This window comes from Microtus oregoni, unplaced genomic scaffold, assembly GCF_018167655.1.
Source record: "Microtus oregoni isolate MIOR12 unplaced genomic scaffold, Mior012 000020F_ref0000438, whole genome shotgun sequence".
NCBI classification, from domain to species: Eukaryota; Metazoa; Chordata; class Mammalia; order Rodentia; family Cricetidae; genus Microtus; species Microtus oregoni.
The window spans coordinates 14,393,142-14,413,744 of NW_024543079.1; the positions used below are offsets into that span (position 1 = coordinate 14,393,142).

General features: G+C 43.1%; 1 protein-coding gene, 1 long non-coding RNA gene and 1 other non-coding gene across 3 annotated transcripts in view; all 3 read left to right on the top strand.

Annotated features, from left to right (window-relative positions):
* Nucleotides 1-247: 247 nt before the first annotated feature.
* Nucleotides 248-3,807, top strand: LOC121460148. Its single transcript, XR_005976040.1, has 3 exons — nt 248-349; nt 2,260-2,545; nt 3,755-3,807. It is a non-coding gene; the product is annotated as an uncharacterized LOC121460148 (long non-coding RNA).
* Nucleotides 3,808-11,799: 7,992 nt separating this feature from the next.
* The window catches only part of Pigu (phosphatidylinositol glycan anchor biosynthesis class U), an 85,966-nt gene continuing 77,162 nt past the window's right edge, over nt 11,800-20,603 (top strand). Inside the window, exon 1 of the mRNA XM_041670261.1 lies at nt 11,800-11,960. Coding sequence (XP_041526195.1) covers nt 11,831-11,960 — 130 coding nt within the window. The 5' untranslated portion in view covers nt 11,800-11,830. The remainder of the gene's footprint in view (nt 11,961-20,603) is intronic.
* Nucleotides 20,301-20,419, top strand: LOC121460565. Its single transcript, XR_005976061.1, has one exon. It is a non-coding gene; the product is annotated as a 5S ribosomal RNA (ribosomal RNA).

Consider the following 20,603-nt stretch of genomic DNA (forward strand, 5'->3'; position numbering starts at 1 on the left):
TATTTTTAAGTTACTATAGTTCATTGCTTCCTGGTAAAAAGTCATGGTCACTCTAGGTTAAGCCAAGGTTTCCTTCATAGCAACCTTAACTTCTGTCACGGATTTGCTTGACTTCGTGTTATACAACCTGGCCTCTTGTTGCGGAATAATCTTTGTGTACACTGTGAAGATGTGTCTTTGCCAAGGTGCCTCCTGGCTGATTTCATCAAGAGCTGAATAGACGATCGCTAGGCAGGAAGAGGTTAGGCGGGACTTTAGGTCACAGAGAAGAGAGGAGATGAATCTAGGCACAAGGAGAGAGATGCCAGAGGACACAGAGGGGAAGCAGGAGGTGCAAGACGGAAGAGAGGTAAAACGTTACAAGGCAAAACGTAGATTAATATGTAGCATAAATAATAAAAACCCAGAGACAGATATTGGGGTTCAACATGAAGATCAGAAAAGCAAAGAGGCCAGCCACTGATCTTCGCCTCAATCGAAATGGGTGACCCTACTTCCACAAATGGGATGAGCCTAAGTGTGAGAGGTGTCTCCTCCCATTCTTTGTTCCTCTCTAGTGCTGGAATTAAAGGTGGTGTGCACCACCACTGCCTGGCCTCTATAGCTAACTAGTGTGGCTGCTGGGATTAAAGGTGTGTGCCACCACGTGGGGTGGTGGTGGTGCACACCTTTAATCCCAGTACTCGGGAGGCAGAGGCAGGTGGATCTCTGTGAATTTAAGGGTAGCCTGGTCTATAGAGCTAGTGCCAGGACAGGTTCCAAAGCTACACAGAGAAACCCTGTCTCAAAAAAAACAAAACAAAACAACAAAAAAGGTGTGTGCCACCACTGCCTGGCCTGTATGGCTGACTAATGTGGCTGTTTTGCATTCTGATCTTCAGGTAAGCTTTATTTATTAAAACACATTGTAAAGCACTATTGTAAAATGACTCGAGAGGCCTCACAGTGGGAGACAAACATCATGCAGGCAGAGCTTAGGTGAGGAGTTTATTGAGAGAAGGGTAAAGGGGAGGAAAAAGGGAAAGAGAAATACAGAGAGAGAGAAGAGGCAAGGAGCAGCCTGCCTCTTCAGAAGAGCGGCAGGAAAAGAAAGCAGGATTAGGCAGAGCTCATCTCTTAAAGGGACCTTTTGCACCTGCATACATGGGTAGTGATGTAGCAGCCATAGGACTCTGGGTTGGCGGGGGTACCACCTGGGAGGGTGCGTCCTACCAGGTGACAGGGGCCAGCATAATTCCTGAATCCTAGCAACTATATTAATATAAATTATTTAGTTTGTTATAAGAGCTAATGGGACAAGCCTAAGCTATAGGACCAGTTTTCATAATAATAAGTCTCCAAGTTGCTTTTTGTGAGCGGATGGCCCAAAGAAAAATCCATCTATTGCCTCTAGCAATCCTCCTGCCTCAGCCTCCAGAGTACCTGAGACAATAGCTTGTTATTAATGTTTCTTTTGATGATTTTTTGAGTTCTTTCTTTTTCATTCAGGTGTATCTGAAAAGTCTATGTTTGGGTTGATTTCTCTACATAAATTCAAGGAGTTGTTAACTTTCTATTGTTGTTTTGAGACAGGTTCTATATGTATAGTCCAGGATAGCATTAAATTCATGGTCCTTCTGCCTCCACATCCCAAAAGCTGGGATTACAGACATGTGCTACTTGTGAGCAGGGATTGCCAATTGGTCAAAGTTTCTTTTGCTATTAGCAAAGTGGTCTTCAAATCTGATGTGTTCACGTAAATTTTGGTTTACCTTTCTGAAACTTCTGACTAGGCACTGTTGCTTTCCAAGGGTAGAGTACACGTGTAATATGTGGATTTTAGACCTCATTTGTGTCTTGGTCTTATTTTCCTAATAAAATTGTCAGTGGTTGGAATGTCATGAACATCCTCTACTAACTGGTTATTCTCTCCTTCATAATGGTGGCTGTTTATCAGGCAGTTGGAAAAATAAGGTTTCTTGTAGGTGGAAGTTTCTGTACTGCAAACCACTACTCCCAAGTAACCATCCAGAGGTTTAATATTAATCACAAATGTTTGGCTAATAGCTCAGGCTTGTTACTAGCTAACTCTTACATTTTCAATTAACCTACATTTTTATCTACATTTTGCCATGTGGCTTGGTATCTTTCTCAGTACAGCATGCCTGTAACTGTCTGTCACTCCAGTTCCAGAGGTTCTGATACCCTCACACAGATATACATGCAGGCAAAACACCAATGCACATAAAATAAAAATAATAAAAATTTGTGTATCTTCAGAGCAAGGGGACCAGACACCAATAAAAACTAATGGCCCAGATGATCCAGCATCTCCGAACACCCCTATTGCAGTTTCCTCTGAGTTCTGCATCCAAAACAACTTCAAGGCTTCTGACTGAGATAATATACCCTCAGAGACTACTCCAGCCAGGACTGGACAATAATCCTGATTTCCTCAGGGTCCTCCAAAGATGCCAGCACCCGAAGACAACAAGACACAGTCTAGAGAAAACAATGCCTACATTCCCAAAAATGGGTTTCGAATGTGTGTCATCATTTAAGGAAGGTTGGTTACAAGTTGTTATTGATCATGGTCTGAAAAAAAAAAGCTAAAAAAAGAGTTAGATTCAAGGATCTCTTTCTGAAGGAAAAAGGGATATAATATAGAAATTATGAAAAAAGAATAGATTATTGAATCTAATCTAAAAGGGAATTATTAATCTCAAAACACATTTGTATGGATTTTGACTTACTGGTACAAATTTAATTTTTGTTATACTATATATATGTTTCTACTCTTATTTAAGGTATTGTGTTTATGCAGCTCATTTAAATATGTATAATTAAGAAATACAGGTTAATAGTCATCTGTAATAATCAAACTTATAGTCCTATTAGGTATGTTTCATGGTTAAATGGATATACTTAAATAGACCTATAGAACATGGCATTTAAGATGTTTAATAACCTAAGGATTTTTATGACAGTGAGTCATGTCTGCTCCTGAGAGCATCAATTTACTTCAAAAGAATATGATGGGCATTGAAAAATCTCCATATGGAGTTTGCTTTCTTTATGGCAAAAGCTGGCTATTTGGGCAAAAAACCTTCCCTTGCTTTGACTGCTGACAGTATGCTATCTAACCTGGACCAGTAGAATGCAAAAGAAAGTGCCAAACTTTGCCAAGACAAGATAGGACAGTTCTTCAAAATTCTCTGCTCCTCGGAAATGTCTGTCAGCTATAGTAGGCCTCTAGGCAAAAGATGGATGCCTCCATGTTGCAGGAGAACTTTGGGTAACTTTCCAGGTAGCCAGAGATCCCTTTTGTTAGGTAATATTACATCCTTTTGATCTTTGATGGAGTTAAAGTCTAAATACTTAGACTATAGTTTTCCTTAGTTATGATAAAAAGTAAAGTAGGCATTAAACTTTAAGCTCACAAAGATAAGGTAGATAAGCCGGGCGGTGGTGGCGCACGCCTTTAATCCCAGCACTCCGGAGGCAGAGGCAGGCGGATCTCTGTGAGTTCGAGACCAGCCTGGTCTACAAGAGCTAGTTCCAGGACGGGCTCCAAAGCTACAGAGAAACCCTGTCTCGAAAATACCAAAAAAAAAAAAAAAAAAAAAAAAAAAAAGATAAGGTAGATAATAGAGTATTTTCTCCAAATTTGCCAAATACAAATGGATTGGATACTGTGACTATTAGTCTTACTTGGTAACTGTTTTGTTGTATATAATATTACTATGTTAAAGTTTAAAACCTTCCTTTTTTGCAGGGCGGTGGTGGCGCACGCCTTTAACGCCTTTAATCCCAGCACTCGGGAGGCAGAGGCAGGTGGATCTCTGTGAGTTCAAGACCAGCCTGGTCTACAAGAGTTAGTTCCAGGACAGGAACCAAAAGCTAAGGAGAAACCCTGTCTCGGAAAATAAATAAATAAAAAAAAAAACAAAAAAAACCCCCAAACCTCCCTTTTTTAAGTAGACTAAAAAGGGGGAATGCTGTGGAACAATCTTTTCGTATACTGTTAACATTTACTGTTCTCATTGGTTTAATAAAGGGCTAAATGGTCAATAGCTAGGCGGGTCAAGGTTAGGTAGGGCTTGTGGACTAAAAGAGAACACAGGGATGAAGGAGAGTGGTGTCAGCAGCCAGACGCAGAGGAAGCAGGAGATGAACATGCCATGCTGAAACCAGGTATACCATGTGGTAAAGCATAGCTAAGAAATTAATTTTAGTTGAAGAGCTAGTTAGTAACAAGCCTAAGCTATTGGTTAAGCATTTAAAATTAATAATAAGTCTGTTTCATTATTTTGGGAGCAGGCTGATGGGACAGAAAATCCCACCTACAAGGAATCATCTTGTTGACAACTTCCTTTCTGTTAAATACCCTTTCTCTTCAGCTACAGCTATAAACAACCCAACCTACCTCAGGTCAACCCAAGCCAAATTCCTCTCATTTTTCTCAGCTAGAGCAACTAGCCGCAATAATTAGAGCTTCCATAAACATCCTGGTTGTGTCACCCCCCACTGGCTTTGGGTAAGTTACTAAGCCTTTTTTGCCTCAGTTTCCTCATGTGATAATGGGAACACAACATCAGCTATAATAGTACGTATAATTTAGGACACTAATTGTCCATGGCCCATTGTAAGCACTATTTGCTAACTTGTTCCTCTTTTCACCCTTTTGTTAGGTAGGCTGCTGGGCGTATATGCCTTTTAGCATCGTGTTTTTCTAGGTATGGATTCTGAGTCAGCAATGTCAGAATTTCCTGAAGAAATAGGGAATGCAGTTTACTGTAGTGAATCACAGTTTTAGGACAGACTGAAGGAATTTACATTGAAATGCATTCTTGGATCAGTGAGATGGCTCAGCAGGTATGGGCCTGAGATCAATCCGTGGTCCCTGGCAGAGGGAGAGAACTGATGCAGTTAGGTGGTTTTAGTATATTCAAGACCAGCATAACCATCACTGCAGCCTAATTTTGGACCCATCTGGTTACTTCACAAAGAAGCTGTATTACTTTACCTGGTGGTGCAGGTCTGTAACCCCAGAAGACTGAGACAGGAGGATTGAAAGTTCAAATTCTGGGAATTTATTTGTCTTAAAATAAAAAGTGGCTGTCATGGTGGCACATGGCTATAACCTCACACTCAGGAGGCTGAAACAGGAAGATTGTTGCAAGTTCTAGGCTAGTTGGGACTTCATAGTGAGTACCTAGTCATCAGGGGTACATAGAAAGACTCTGCTTCTAAAATACACGTGCGTGTGTGCCCCCCTTCTCTCTCTCTCTCTCTCTCTCTCTCTCTCTCTCTCTCACACACACACACACACACACACACACACACACACACACACACACGTAAAAGATGGCAAGGAGACTAGGAATGTAGATCAGTTGATAGACTGGGGTTAGCATGCTAAAGTCCTGGGTCTGATCTCTCAGCACAGCACAAACTGGGTACGGTAGCTCACATCTGTTCTCCCAGCACTTAGGATGTGTAAGCATAATGATTGAATGTTCAAGGCCATCTTTGACTAAATAGTGAGTTTGAGGCCAGAGCAGTCTTAAAGAAGAAAGAATGGAGGGAGGAAGACAAAGGGTGGGAAGAACAGGAGGGGGACAAGAATGAGGAAGAAGAGGGAAGAAGGAAGAGGAAAAAGAATACTGGCATACGACTTGGTGCACTCAATATGAGTAAAGAAAGACGGGAGGATTAATCTCCAGTACCACAGAAGGAAGAGAAGCAGAAGAAACTGTACCTTTCCTTACTCTCTTAGCCACTCCAAGAGCTAATCTTTCTTCTGTACATTTGCCTATTCTGAACATTTCGTATAAATAGAATTAAGTAAAATAAGTTTGTGTGATCTGGTTTATTTCACTTAGCATAATATTTTCAGGGCTTTTGCATGTTGTGGCATATATCAACATTTAATTATTTTTTTATTGCCTACCTATGTTCTATTGTATAAACATAGGACCTTTTTGTCTATCCAGTTCTGACTACTTCTCTTTCTGTTTTGGCTTTTCAAGACAGGGTTCTCTGTGTAACAAGCTTGGCTGTACTGGAACTTGTTTTGTGACCAGGCTGATCTTGAACTCACAGAGATCCACCTGCCTCTGCCTCTGGAGTGCTGAGATTAAAGGCATGAGCGATCATACCTGGTCTATTTCTGAGTATTTCTTTTTCTTTTTCTTTCTTTCTTTCTTTCTTTTTTTTTTTTTTTTAGTGCCTCTCTCTGGTAAAAACCGATTCTTAGGCTCTTTAGCTGAGTTTTTTTTTTTTTAAAGATTTATTTATCTATTATGTATACAGTATTCTCAGTACTCTGCCTGCAGGCCAGAAGAGGGCACCAGACCTCATTACAGATGGTTGTGAGCCACCATGTGGTTGCTGGGAATTGAACTCAGGACCTTTGGAAGAGCAGGCGGTGCTCTTAATCACTGAGCCTATTTCTGAATATTTCTATTGTGGCTTTATGAATGAGCTGTCCACGCTGTGTGGACACAGGATTTCACGTCTCTCAGACAGACAGCAAGAGCTTTACCTCTGAGCTCATGGCCATCCCTTGCTTAACATTTTGTTGAATTGCCAAACTGTTTTCCAAAGTAGCTACATTTTATGTTCCCCCTTTCAATGCAAACAAGAATTTGTTTTGCCAGAATGTGTTTTTTTGTTGTTTTTCTTTCAGCCATCCCAGTGAGTATGAAGCGAAGGCTGATGGTGGCTTTGCTTTGCCTTCTCCTGGTAACTAGCAAGGCTGAGTAGCTTTATCTTTTCAGGGGTCCCCTGGCCAGCGTGTGTCTTCTTTGCTGCTATGTCTGCTGAAACCCTTGGTTTGTTTAAGGATTTCTCTAGTGCATTTTGTAATTTGAGTTTAAGAGTTCTTTGTATATTCTCAGGCCAATTAGATGGCTTAGCAGGTGAAGGTACCGACTGCCATGCAAGAAGGCTCCTGAATTCAATCCCTGGAATTTACATGGTGGAAGAGAACTGATTCCCACAATTCCTTTCACCCCTGTATAAATGTCGTGGTATAAGACTGAGCCTCCCTAGATAAGTAAAAATAAATGTAAGAACAATGAAGGGGCTGGAGAAATGGTTCATCAAGTTTGCAGCACTTGCTACTCTTCTAAGGACACAAATTTGGCTCCCAGCACCTATATTGTTCAGCTTACAACTGCGTGTAACTCTATCTCCAGGGGATTCAATGCTATCTTCTTGCTTCTGTGGGTACTGTACTCATTTGTAACTACATTCTCACAGACACATACACATAAATAGAAAATAAAAACAAAGCAAGTTTTACTTTTACATTTTTTTTTTTTTTAGTTTTTTCGAGACAGGGTTTCTCTGTAGCTTTGGAGCCTGTCCTGGCACTAGCTCTTGTAGACCAGGCTGGCCTCGAACTCACAGAGATCCACCTGCCTCTGCTTCCCGAGTGCTGGGATTAAAGGCATGCACCACCACCGCCCAGCTGCCATTTTAGTTCTTGTAAGGCTTTACAAAAGGATGTGTTGAGGTAACCATGAGTCAGAACTATTGGTTTGGATCTCACTTCTATTCATAAGGGTCTTGGTTCATCCCAGACACAATCCGACTGTAGGAACTTTTAACTTATCTATTAAAATGATGTAACTAGGAGCAGTAGAGATATCTCAGCAGTTAAGAGCACTGGCTGCTCTTCCAGAGGACCCAGGTTCAATTCTCAATACCCTCATGGCCACTCATAACCGTGAGTAACTCCATTTCCAAGGGATCTAAGACTATGCTCTGACCTCTGCAAGTACTGCATGTTCATGACACACAGACGCATGCACACAAAACACCCATACATGTAAAAAAAATAAATAAATAAATAAAACTTTAAATCCCAGCACTCGGGAGGCAGAGGCAGGCGGATCTCTGTGAGTTCGAGACCAGCCTGGTCTACAGAGCTAGTTCCAGGACGAGCTCCAAAGCCACAGAGAAACCCTGTCTCGAAAAACCAAAAAAAAAAAAAAAACTTTAAAATATTTTTTTGAAAAGTGGGTGTAACTAGCACCATAGCTGTCTGGTGTGTGTCTGGCACTGCATATGAGCTGAGCATTCTGCTGTGTGTAGTCTCTTCAGTCTTCACTGTGGAGCTGATCCTACTCTAGCATCCACTTTTCATAATGTAATATGCATATAACAACATCTCTATCTTTTAGGAAGAAAACTGTACGGACTAAATAAGCTCGTGGACAGAGTATGTCACAGTGCTTGGGATCCAAAGATGAATTTCCTTCTCTATTCCTTTGTTACTTCATATGAACCTCTTAGATACGAACCCTGAAGCTGATGATGTTTACATTCTCCTAACCTGCTGATCCCCCTCCAATCATTCTTTATGACTTAATGTTAGTTTTTTTGAAAGATTTGTTTTGCCAGATCTGGTGGAGCACTCCTTTAATTCCAGCACTCAGGAGGCAGGGAGATCTGAGTTTGAGGCTAGCATGTTCTACAGAGCTAATTTCAGGACATCCAGAGCTACACAGAGAAAAACCTGCCTTGAAAAACAAAACAAAACAACACTTGTTTTGTTTTTAATGATGGGTCTGTGTTAATAATCTCTGCGTGGGTATGCACACAAGAGACCTCAGATCCCCTGGAACTGGAGTTACAGGCAGTTGTGAGTCACATGGTGCTGGGAGTTAAACTCAGATCTTCTGGAAGAACAGTATGTGCTCTTAACCACTGGGCCATCTCTCTAGCCTGACTTACGTCATTCTTAAAATTTATACTTCTTCAACGAACTCTTCCAGTCCCATAAAGGTAGAGGGTATAATTTTGTCCTCACATCCGATTCTATAACACCCACATGGGCTCGCAGCATGGGGATCATGTCGAAATGCACGTGTGGATGGGGAGTTGTAATGCAAGTGTTTAGCATGCACCAGGGCCTGAGTTTCATCCCTGGCATCAAAGGAAACAGGAAATACTGTCCCCTTATCCCTCAAAAAGTTCACAAATTAAAACATCTGCTAGCACTCTGTTTAAAGTTTCCAGTGGAAGCTGGGTGCAGTGGGGAATGCTCTTGTTCCAGCACTTGGGAGGCAGAGGTAGAGGCCTCTGACCTCCACACCTACATACTAGCCTCCCCTGTGCCACCAAAATTAAAATCTTTAAAACAAAGATTGCCATGGATTTGAGGCCACTTTAAATCAATGAGATTACTAGGTCAGCCAGGGGTACATGGCAAGGCCCCATCTCAAAACACAAAAATACAAACAAAAAAGGCCAGGGGCAGTGGCATAGGTCTGTAGTTTCAGTACTTGGGAGTCAAAGATTGGTGGAGAATCAGATGTTCAAGGACATCTTCAGATGTCCACTGAATTCAAGGCCTGCCTGGGCTACAGAAGTTCCAGTGCTAGGAAACCAAAATAACCGAAAAGGAAAATAAAAAACTTTTCAATGGTTATAGTTTATAATTTGAATAACCCCCAGTTTAATACAGCCGAGAGGCTACTGCTTGCTTCATATGTGTGTGTTTCTCATTTTGCAACAAATGCTGTTGTCTTACCTCGGACTTGTTTCTTTGCTGCTCTTCTTGTCTAGGTTGTGAGCCATCTGTCCAGCCCTCTTTTCTGATCCTTGTGTATATTTGTTGTTTCCCGACTCCAAGTCTCTTCCCTGTGCTAACTCTGATTAGTTTCTCATTGTGTAGGACTCCTCCAAAATGTCAGCTTGTCTCAGTCTTCCCTGACCAGCTTGTCATGTGACCACCATCCTTTCATCCATGATTTGTCAATCATGAACCTTTTCTTTTCTAAAAAAGGTATTTTTATATCTTTAACTGAAACAGTTTACATATTTATGGAGTAGAGTATGATACCCCAATACATGCATACCATGTGTGGCAAAGACTTCAGACATTACTTGTGTTAGGAACATTCAAAAGCCTCTACTATCTATTTTGTTTTGTTTTTTGTTTTTTGTTTTTCGAGACAGGGTTTCTCTATGGCTTTGGAGCCTGTCCTGGAACTAGCTCTGTGGACCAGGCTGGTCTTGAACTCACAGAGATCCGCCTGCCTCTGCCTCCCGAGTGCTGGGATTAAAGGTGTGTGCCACCATCGCCCGGCTATACTATCTATTTTGAAATAGCCAATGTAGCATTAATAATAAGAATCCAGAGACAGATATTGGGGTTCAAGCTAAGATCAGAAAAGCAAAGCAGCCAACCACTAGAGAGTTCTTACCTCTACCAAGGCTCAGACAAACAATTGGGTGACCCTGTCCTCAGAGTGACTGTAGACTGCAGTGCTCTTCACCAAACCCCAGACTGCAATGAGCTTGTCTTCTCCTGGCTTATATTTCTCTCTGCCCAGCCATATTACTCCAGTCTACACCTCCATAGTGCTGGGATTAAAGGCGTGTGACTCCCAAGTGCTTGGAGCACCTATGTGTGAGTTCTATCTTTCTTTTTAGACAGATTCAATCTCGAGTAGCCCAGGGTGGCCTTGAGTCCTGGGGTAAAGGTGTGTGCCACGGCTACCTGGCCTCTAGTGGCTTAGCTCTGCATTCTGATCTTCGGCAAGCTTTATTTATTAATACACACACACACACACACACACACACACACACACACAAAGCTGGGTGGTGGTGCTACACACCTTTAATCCCAGCACTCAGGAGGCAGGTGGATTTCTATGAGTTCAAGGCCAGCCTGGTCTACGAGAGCTAGTTCCTGGACAGGCACTAAAGCTACAGAGAAACCTTGTCTCAAAATAAATAAATAAATAAATAAATAAATAAATGAATGAATAAATAAATAAAACACACACAAATCACAATAAGTCACTAATTTTTATTAACCATAGTTATACTATTGATGCACTGTTCCGTTTTCCTCATGGTTCCAAAATCTCCTGTATAATTAATTATTATAGCTAATCTTTAAGCCCTTACCTGAGCACTTTTCATACATTAACTAATGAAGAGGTGTGCTGTTAATGCTTATCAACGGGCTCTCAAAACCCATGGTTTGTTGTGTTTGCTGATTTCTCAGATGTAAACACTCCCACCTGGAGGGATGTCAAACTACCAACCTAATTGAGAAGACGCAGAAGTGCGTCATTACACGCTACTTTACTATAGTAGTTGTTTTGGTTATTATTGTCGACTTTACACAACCTAGGGTCATCTGGGAAGAGGAAACCTCAGTTGAAGAATTGCCTCCATCAGACGGGTGTGTGAGAAACTGTCTTGATTTTGAAATTGACTAAAGTCGGGGGGGGGGGGGCATCATCCCTGGGCAGGTGTGCCTGTGTTGTGCAAGAAAGCGGGCTGGGCTTGAGCAGAAGAGAAGGTCCGGAAGTAGTGTTCTTCCACGGTTTTAGCTTCAAGATCCTGCCTTGAGTTCCTGCTCTGTCTTTCCTCGGTTAAATAACTTGCTGAAGGTCGCAGAGCGTTTAAGCCACTACAAAGTGTTTCCTCAGAAAGAACACAATATAGTGTCTGGAGGACGGTTGGCGTACAATAAATACACACAAGGCACTCTTTAAAAATATAAAAGTAAACATTTTCACATTAAAAATATGCGCACTGGTGAACTTATTTCTTTAAGATGTGCTCACGATCTCAGTAAAAAAAATTTTCCCTTCTCTTGGGTGAGCAGAGGTGCAGTCCAAACCTTTACTACGAGTTTGACACATCCCGCTTTCCGTCGTCCCGCCGCAAGACTTCCTGGGAGTGGTAGTCTTCAGGCCGCTGGGCTCCCGCAGCAGCAGCGGCAATCGCACGGCCGAGGTACTACAGGGTGGCGCGCAGGGCTTGAGGCTCTTCCGCATTGCCTTTTGCCCTCCCCGCCTGCGCGCCCGCCTCTGTTATCATGGCGGCTCCCTTGGTCCTGCTGCTTGTGGTGGCCGTGACCGTGAGGGCGGCCTTGTTTCGCTCCAGCTTGGCCGAGTTCATTTCCGAGAGGGTTGAGGTGGTGTCCCCACTGAGCTCTTGGAAGAGAGGTGAGGCCACCGGCTGGAGCAGGCCGGTCTGCACTGTCCCAGCCTCAGTGGATTGAATTGGAGGTGGAGGCAGTAGGCACCTGCGCGCGGTTCTGAGCAGACTGACCCGCGTCTGGGGTCCTTCGCGAGCTGAGGGCGGAGCTCTGGTGCGGAGGATGGGGTGTAGAGGAGGTGTGGAGTGTGAGCCCCACTATCTGAGGGGTGGGTCTCCGAGGGGGCGTGGCCCACTCTCCCGAGTCGGGCTGCGGGATCCGCGGGAGGCTGGACGTCCCCAGGTGCCGTGTGCCTTGGGTTTGTGGAGTGTTAGGGCTTGGCAGCGAGGTTACAGGCGGTGGTCCACCCAGTAGCAGATGGTGGAGGGGATTAGGGGGGCCGAGGGAACCCGTGCTTTTGCAAGAATGGTATCTGTGTACTGAAGTCACTTCTGCCCAGTCTTGGACTCTCGGTGAAGTTTTTCTTAGTTTGTCTTTTTAATATATGTATGCTACGTTTTTCATCAAACCTTATTGCATGCCATCCCCTCCAATAAGGCACAGAAATTGGGGTGAAGGAGCCACAGGCCAGTAAAGGAGACGAACAAGAGTTTATCATAGTTGCCTTAGTGTCAGACCCTGATAAACTGCCTTTCATTTTCCAGAACGGACTAACGAAGCACTAGAGTTTGGAAAAGATTAGAAAAACGGGGAGTTCCAGGTTGCAGAAGGCAAAAGGGATCAGGAAATACCTGAGGATTTGAAATATCCAGAATAGAGAAGATCTGTGGGCTAGGTTAGGGCTACAATTTGGTTAATTTTTTTTATCATTACTTGTGTGTATGTGTGTGGGGAGGGGGTTCTGTGCATGGTATGTGTGTTCAGAAGCTAAAGGAAGATGTCAGGTAGCCTCCGGTGTCATTCTACCCTTTCTCCCGCGAGATAGGGCCTCTCGGAACTGGAAGCTATTTCCACTGGGCTGTATGGCCAAGAGCTCCAGGTTGCTTCCTATCTCCACCCCTATAATGGTGGAGTTATAGGCATCTGTGGCTATGACCTTTTTTTTGTTTTTTACATGGGTGGGGGGATTTGAATTGAGGTCTTCTTGCTTGTACACGGAGTGAGTGCCCTTACGCACTGAACCATCTGTCCAGATCAAGTTTAAGTCTTTAAACAAAACAAAAAACCAGAAGTACATTATACATATAAGCACATGTAAGGGGTCTTAGTGAAGTTTTATGAACCATGTATACACAGATAACCAGCACCCAGATAAAAAATATTAGCACCCTAGAATTCTCCTTTACACTTGCTTATTATTTGTTTCTGAAATGGGGTCTCTCCTTTAGCCCAGGATGGACTCGAATTCATGGTGACCAGCCTTCAAGTGCTGGGACTGTAGGTGTGAGCCACCACATCTAACTTTATTCTCAAACTTTAATGCCCATGTTTTGATATCACTTGCTGTCATGAGATAACATTTATTCTTCCTCTACACTCTTAGAACCTTATACATGCCTGTTTTTAAGACTATTTCTCTGAGCTGGGCGTGGTGGCACAGGTCTGAAATCCCGGCACGGGGCAGGGAAGCTGAGACAGGAACATTTCAAGTTTGAAACCAACCTAAGCTCCTTATAGAGTTCAAGGCCAGCCCAGCTATGTAGTAAGACTGTGTCTCAAAACTAAACAGTAATCCTCACCTTATATAACAATTATTTGTTGAGATCTGGTCTTCCTGTAGTATTACCAGCTCCTTGAGATACTGTTTTATGCTTAAATTCCTTGGTGCTGGGCATAGAACAGGTATGTAGTTAGTTCCTGTTGACTAACGTGGAAGAAATGAAAGCATCGGGTCTGTTGTTTACAGAGTAGATAGAAGGATTTAAAGAGGAGGCAACATTATGTATGATTTCTAGAATCTTCAGAAGAATTTGAGTCTTTCTTTGCTCTGCCACTTACTTCCTTTGTGACCTCTGTGAAACAGGACACTAAATGAGATAATCATACTGAAATGAGTACAATAAAGCCAAAACCTCAGTTCTAAGGTCTTGAACAGGGGTCACATTGCCTGAGCTGAGTAGGTGAGTCAGAAAGGATAGGGTAATAAGCGTGTGGCCTGTGTGTTAATAGTGTGACGTTCAGAGGTTTAGATCTCCATAGCTGAGGGTCCGTATCTAGGCTAGACATCTGACACCGTGACCATAGCAACTCTTTATTTATTTTTAAGATTTATTTATTCATTGTATATACAGTATTCTGCCTACATGCATGCCTGCAGGCCAGAAGAAGGCACCAGATCTTATTACAGATGGTTGTAAGCCACCATGTGGTTGCTGGGAATTGAACTCAGAACCTTTAGATGAGCAGGCGGTATTCTTAACCACTGAGCCATCTCTCCAGCCCCACAGCAACTCTTATAAAGGAAAACATTTCATTGAGATGGCAGCTTACAGTATCATAGGATTAGTCCATGGCGGCATGCAGGAAGATGTGGTGCTGGAGAAGGCGCTGCTATAAGTTGATGTGTAGTAGACTGTCCCTGGGAATGGCTCGAGCAAAGGGGAGACCTCAAAGCCCACCCCCACAGTGATACACTTCCTCCTATAGGGCCACACCTAATAGCGCCACTCCCCTTGGGGGCAGTTTTCTTTCACAGTGGTCATACGGCATTAGGAATTTGTTAGGAAATGATAGTTACTAGCTCATTTTAAGGAGAGGATACAATATCTGTCACTTATATTTATAATTCGTTTAGTAGGGTAGATTTAAACGCAGGTAATTATGCCAAGCATACTGTCTTATAGTTGTAATTCCAGCATTTAAGAGGCTGAGATAGGGGATTTTTTAGGAGTGAGAGACCAGAATGGGCTACGTAGTGCGTTCTAGACCAGCTTGGGCTACAGAGTAAGATATCTCAAAACCAAACAAACAAGCAGGTGATTGCATTAAACTCTAAATGCTAGGCATTTAAAGATAGTAAAGTAGGGCCAGATGTGGCGGCACACACCTTTTTTAATCCCAGCACTCAGTAAGCAGAGGCAGGCAGATCTTTGTAAATTCGAGGCCAGCATGGTCAACAGAGTGAGTTCCAGGACAACCAGGGCTACACAGAGAAACCTAGTCTCAAAAAACAAACAAAAGTAAAGTAGGGACCATTCTGGTTTTACATGACATTTTGAGATTTCTGAGTCACCAGCTCTTTGGATAAAGGGCCTGGTATCCTCATCCTCATGGACGTTGGCTGGCTGTAATATGTGCTTATTTATTTAGACATTGTGTGTGTTCATGTGTGTATATAGTGTGTGTGCAGGTGTGTGTGCAGACCAGATTTGATATTAGGTGTCTTCCTTGATTATGCTGTAATGAAAGGAAGTACTGATTTGCTCTCTGTTGGTGTGGTAAAATATTACCAAAACTGACTTGGGAAGGAAAGAGTTTCTTTGGCTTACAGGTTACGGTCCATCATCAAGGAAGCTGAAGCAGGAGCCTGAAGCAGAGACCGTAGAGGAAAGCTGCTTACTGGCTTGCTTCCCCTGGCTTGTTCTGCTCCCTGTCCTGAATAGCCACCAATCCTACATCAATTAGCAATTAAGAAAATACCTCCCAAACATGCCCACAGGTCAGTCTGACAGGCAGTTTCTCAGTTGAGATTCCCTCTTCCTCCGTATGTCCAGGTGTTTGTCAGGTTGACCAACACCATGACAAAGGCTCTTTCACTGAACATGGGGTTCACCAATTCAGCTAGGCTAGTGGTCAGTGAGCCTCAAGATCCTCCTGTCTCTGCCTCTGCAGCGCTAGGATTACAAGGTTTTTTTTTGTTTTTTGTTTTTGTTTTTGTTTTTCTTGTGGTTTTTCGAGACAGGGTTTCTCTGTGGTTTTGGAGCCTGTCCTGGAACTAGCTCTTGTAGACCAGGCTGGTCTCGAACTCACAGAGATCCGCCTGCCTCTGCCTCCCGAGTGCTGGGATTAAAGGCATGCGCCACCACCGCCCGGCAGGATTACAAGGTTTTTAATATGGGTTCTTTACCAACTAACCATCTCCTCAGTCCCTGTTTTTTGAGACCACATCTCATGTATCCCAGGCTAGCCTGGGACTCAGGTAGTTTAGGATTACCTTGAGGTTCTGACCTGCTTACCTTCACCTCGCAGGTGCTGGGATTACAGGTGTGTGCCATTATGTTTGTTTTTTTTTGTGGTGCTTGGCATTGAACCCTGGATTTTTTGCATACTAGGCAAGCACTCTACCAGTCAAGCTAGGTCCCAGCCTACCTGATGGGTTCTAAGTTAGGGTGTTATCATTTGTTCTTTCATATATAGATGATGACGATGCCTCAGATCTATAGTCCAACACCTGAAAGCTGAGGCAAGAGGCGTGCAGCCAGCTGTAGTCCAGCCTGAGCACAGAGTGAGACCAGTCTTTAAGAAAGCCAAAACCAAAACCACCGCTGCCATCACCACCACCACCACCGCCTCCCCCCTCAGAAAAAAAACTTAGGGCTAGAGAAGTGACTTAGTGAGTACGAGTACTTGCCATGCAAGCATAAAGACCTGAGTTCAAACCCTATTAGCCAGGCAAAAGCTGCATGCATAGTGTAGTTGGTTGTTTTTGACTCATTGACTCTTTCGGGGGCCCATCACCGAGCTCCCAAATAAATGCACATGGAGACTTATTATTACTTATGAATATCTGGGCTTAGCTTGGCTTGTTTCTTGCCAGCTTTTCTTTTTTTTTTTTTAAAGATTTATTTATTTATTATGTATATAACATTCTGCCTCCATGTATGCCCGCATGCCAGAGGAGGACGCCAGATCTCAGTACAGATGGTTGTGAGCCACCATGTGGTTGCTGGGAATTGAACTCAGGACCTTTGGAAGAGCAGTCAGTGCTCCCAACCTCTAAGCCATCTCTCCAGCCCTTGCCAGCTTTTCTTAACTTAAATTACCCCATCTATCTTTTGCCTCTGGGCTTTTCCTTTTCTTCTGTGATCTTCCTTTCACTCTTGTCTGTGTCTGATTCTGCCTGGGTAGCTGCCCCTTCTTTCTCACTCCTTGCTCTCTCTTGCTTCTCATCCCTCTTTTTCTCCTTCTGTTTATTTTCTCTGCCTGCAGCCCCGCCTGCTCTTTCTCCTGCCTTGCTATTGGCCATTCAGCTCTTTATAGATCAATCAGATGTTTTAGACAGGCAAGGTAACACAACTCACAGAGTTAAATAAATACAACATAAAAGAATGCAACACATCTTTGCATCATTAAAGAAATGTTCTACAGCATAAATGAATGTACCATATCTTAAAATAATATTCCACAGCATGCATAGTGTGAGCATCTGTAATTCTGGTAATCTTACTGGGTAATAGGAGGCAGAGACTAGAGAATCTCTGGAATCATGAGGGCCAGCTAGACTGGCATATGTGTAGCTGGCGACTACACTGGATGTTTGGGATCCCAGTGGAACCTCAAGCCTGTTACACATACATTCACATGATGCATAAAAATAAATGGAATAGCACGAAACAAATGGGCTGATGTGATAGCTCAGTGGGTGAAGTTGCTTGATGTCAAGCCTGGTGATCTGAGTTTGATCCCCAGAAATCACTTGATAGAAGGAGAATCGATTCCCATAGTTGTTGTCTGACCTCCAAATGTATTCTCTCTCTCTCTCTCTCTCACACACACACACACAATTCACGCAGCCAGTCTCTCTCTCTCTTCACACACACACTCTCTCTCTCTAAATGAATGTTAAAAAAACAAACTTAACAACAAAGATTTAGAGTTATAGTTCAAAACTATTTATGTGTAGAGTGTGTATGTTACATGGATGGGTGTGTGTGTGTGTGTGTACTCCTATCTGGAGGCCAGAGGGCAATTCTAGTTATTTTCTATTATCCTCAGTTGTCTTCTATTATCCTCTACCTTATTTATGTATTATTTTAAAATATACCTTCACACCACATGCATGCATATACATAATTAAAAATACCCTCCCCCATTTTGAAAGAGTTGAGCTGGGCTTCGTGGCTCATACCTGTAATCCTAGTACTTAGAAAGCTGAGGCAGGAGAATTGCTGTGAGTTTGAGGTCATCTTCAGATATAAGTTGTGGTTTTATATATTTATAATATAATGAGTGTCAAATAGGTGGTTGACAGTGTGAGACACTGTCTCAAAAAACCAGAAAACGAAACTAAATGAATAAAAATGGCAGGACTCTAGGTCTGGGTGTGCTCGTCAGTGGTAGAACACTTGCCTGTGATTATGAGACTCTAGGTCTGGGTGTGCTCGTCAGTGGTAGAACACTTGCCTGTGATTATGAGACTCTAGGTCTGGGTGTGCTCGTCAGTGGTAGAACACTTGCCTGTGATTATGAGGCTCTGAGTTCTGTCCCAACCCAGCAGAAAGCCAGCCAACCAAACAACAACAAAAATCTACCTTATTACAAAATATGAATTAGATAATAATCTCCTAAAGGAAGGTAGAAATATTCCAGCTAGGTGGTGTTGCATGTCTTCACTCCCCACTTGTGAAGGCCTAGACAGGGACTGCAAGTTTAAGGCCAGCCTGGCCTTAAACAACAAGATGTATTCCTTTGGCGTACTTATGGATTTTATGTTAAATACTACACGAGAAAGGACAGCTTAAAGCTTATTAGTTCTTTGGGTTTTTACTCAGTTTTGCTTCTTCTTTTTTTTTTTTTTTTTTTTTTTTTTGATTTTCTAGACAGGGTTTCTCCTTAGCTTTTGGTTCCTGTCCTGGAACTAGCTCTTGTAGACCAGGCTGGCCTCGAACTCAGAGAAATCCGCCTGCCTCTGCCTCCCGAGTGCTGGGATTAAAGGCGTGCGCCACCACTGCCCGGCTCAATTTTGCTTCTTAAAATATTTAATTGTTGTTTGGTTGAAACAGTCCTCTGAAGCATTTGGCCTTCAGGCTGGCAAACTGCTTAGGGAGCTTTCCTTCTCCAGAACTTTGTAGAAAAGCAGTCATATGCTGTCAGTGACGGCAGCTCTCGTCTGCTCGCTGACCAGTGTCCAGAGTTATTGAGGTTGACCATTGGGCAGAAGCTCTGGTTCCTCTGTAAGTGGCAATGTCTCGTACCAACTCTCCCAGGCCATTTGGTTGATTGCAAGTGCTTCCTTTCTTACCGATGCCATGTGGCTGAATGTGGCCATGAAGTGTCTGGCTTTTCCTCAGCAGGATGGTAGCAGAAATTGAGCAGGAAAACTCTTTTGGAAGAATAAGGGAACTCTCAAGATGTCTCAGTGGGTAAAGTCTGACAGTCTGAGGTTGTTCAAGCTGGAAGGAGAGAACTGACTCCTTCACCTTCAGCTTGTCTTCTGATAGAGGCAGAGGCAGGTGGGCAGATCTCTGTGAGTTCAAGACCAGCCTGGTCTACAAGAGCTAGTTCCAGGTCAGGCTCCAAAGCTACAGAGAAACCCTGTCTTGAAAAACAAAAACAAAACAAAACAAAACAAAAAAACTATTCTGAATTTATGCCTTTCTTACATATCTTTTTTTTTTTTTTTTTGGTTTTTCGAGACAGGGTTTCTCTGTGGCTTTGGAGCCTGTCCTGGAACTAGCTCTGTAGACCAGGCTGGTCTCGAACTCACAGAGATCCGCCTACCTCTGCCTCCCGAGTGCTGGGATTAAAGGCGTGCGCCACCATCGCCCGGCTCTTACATATCTTAATATTACAATAAAGAGTGGTGTTTTTATAAATGTTCTTACATGAGGTTGACTTTCCCCCCAGATGTTATCCATGAAATAATATGATGATGTATATATATCACCAGTTGCCAGAGCCACATTGTAGGCACTTGCCAGAGAATACTCGAGTTTACTCCTGCACAATATCTAGCCAAAGTGTCTCTGAAAGAAAGGTGTTTGTTGAAAGCCTCTCTCTGAGTTAGATGGCGATGTGAAGCCTGCTGTTTCCACACAGCCTTATACTGTCTGATTCCCAAGTGTTGCTTCTACTGCTGTGTCAGATGCCCTTGGCCTATGCTGAGGGAAGTCATGTGCAGTGGGTTAATAAATCCTTTTCTTGGTCTCCAGTAAAGCTATTACTGAGAGTTTAACAGCCGTCTTACAGAGCGACCTCTCTGCTGCTCCTTAGGGGTATTTTTTCCTGGTCCTTGTAGAAAGGACCAGTTACAGTTGTCTCTGTAAATTTTTATGTATTTTCTTTGCTCCGTGTGTGTGCATATGTGTACACACATACACTTGCTCGTAGAGTTAAGACAACTTGTGGGAGTTGGTGGTTCTCTTATACCATTTGGGTTCTTAGGATTGAGCTCAAGTCATCGGTCTTGGCAACAAGAGTCTTTACCTGAATAATGTGTCTTGCTGTCCCCAGTTAAAATTATCTTGCAGTCTACGGCCATACCACCCTGAATGCGCCCGATCTCGTCTGATCTCGGAAGCTAAGCAGGGTCGGGCCTGGTTAGTACTTGGATGGGAGACTGCCTGGGAATACCGGGTGCTGTAGGCTTGAAAAAAAAAAAAGGTAAAAATTATCTTGCAAAAACCAGGCTTCTTCTTCTTTTTTTTTTTTTTTTAAAAGACAGGGTTTCTCCGTAGTTTTTGGTTCCTGTCCTGGAACTAGCTCTTGTAGACCAGGCTGGCCTCGAACTCACAGAGATCCGCCTGCCTCTGCCTCCCGAGTGCTGGGATTA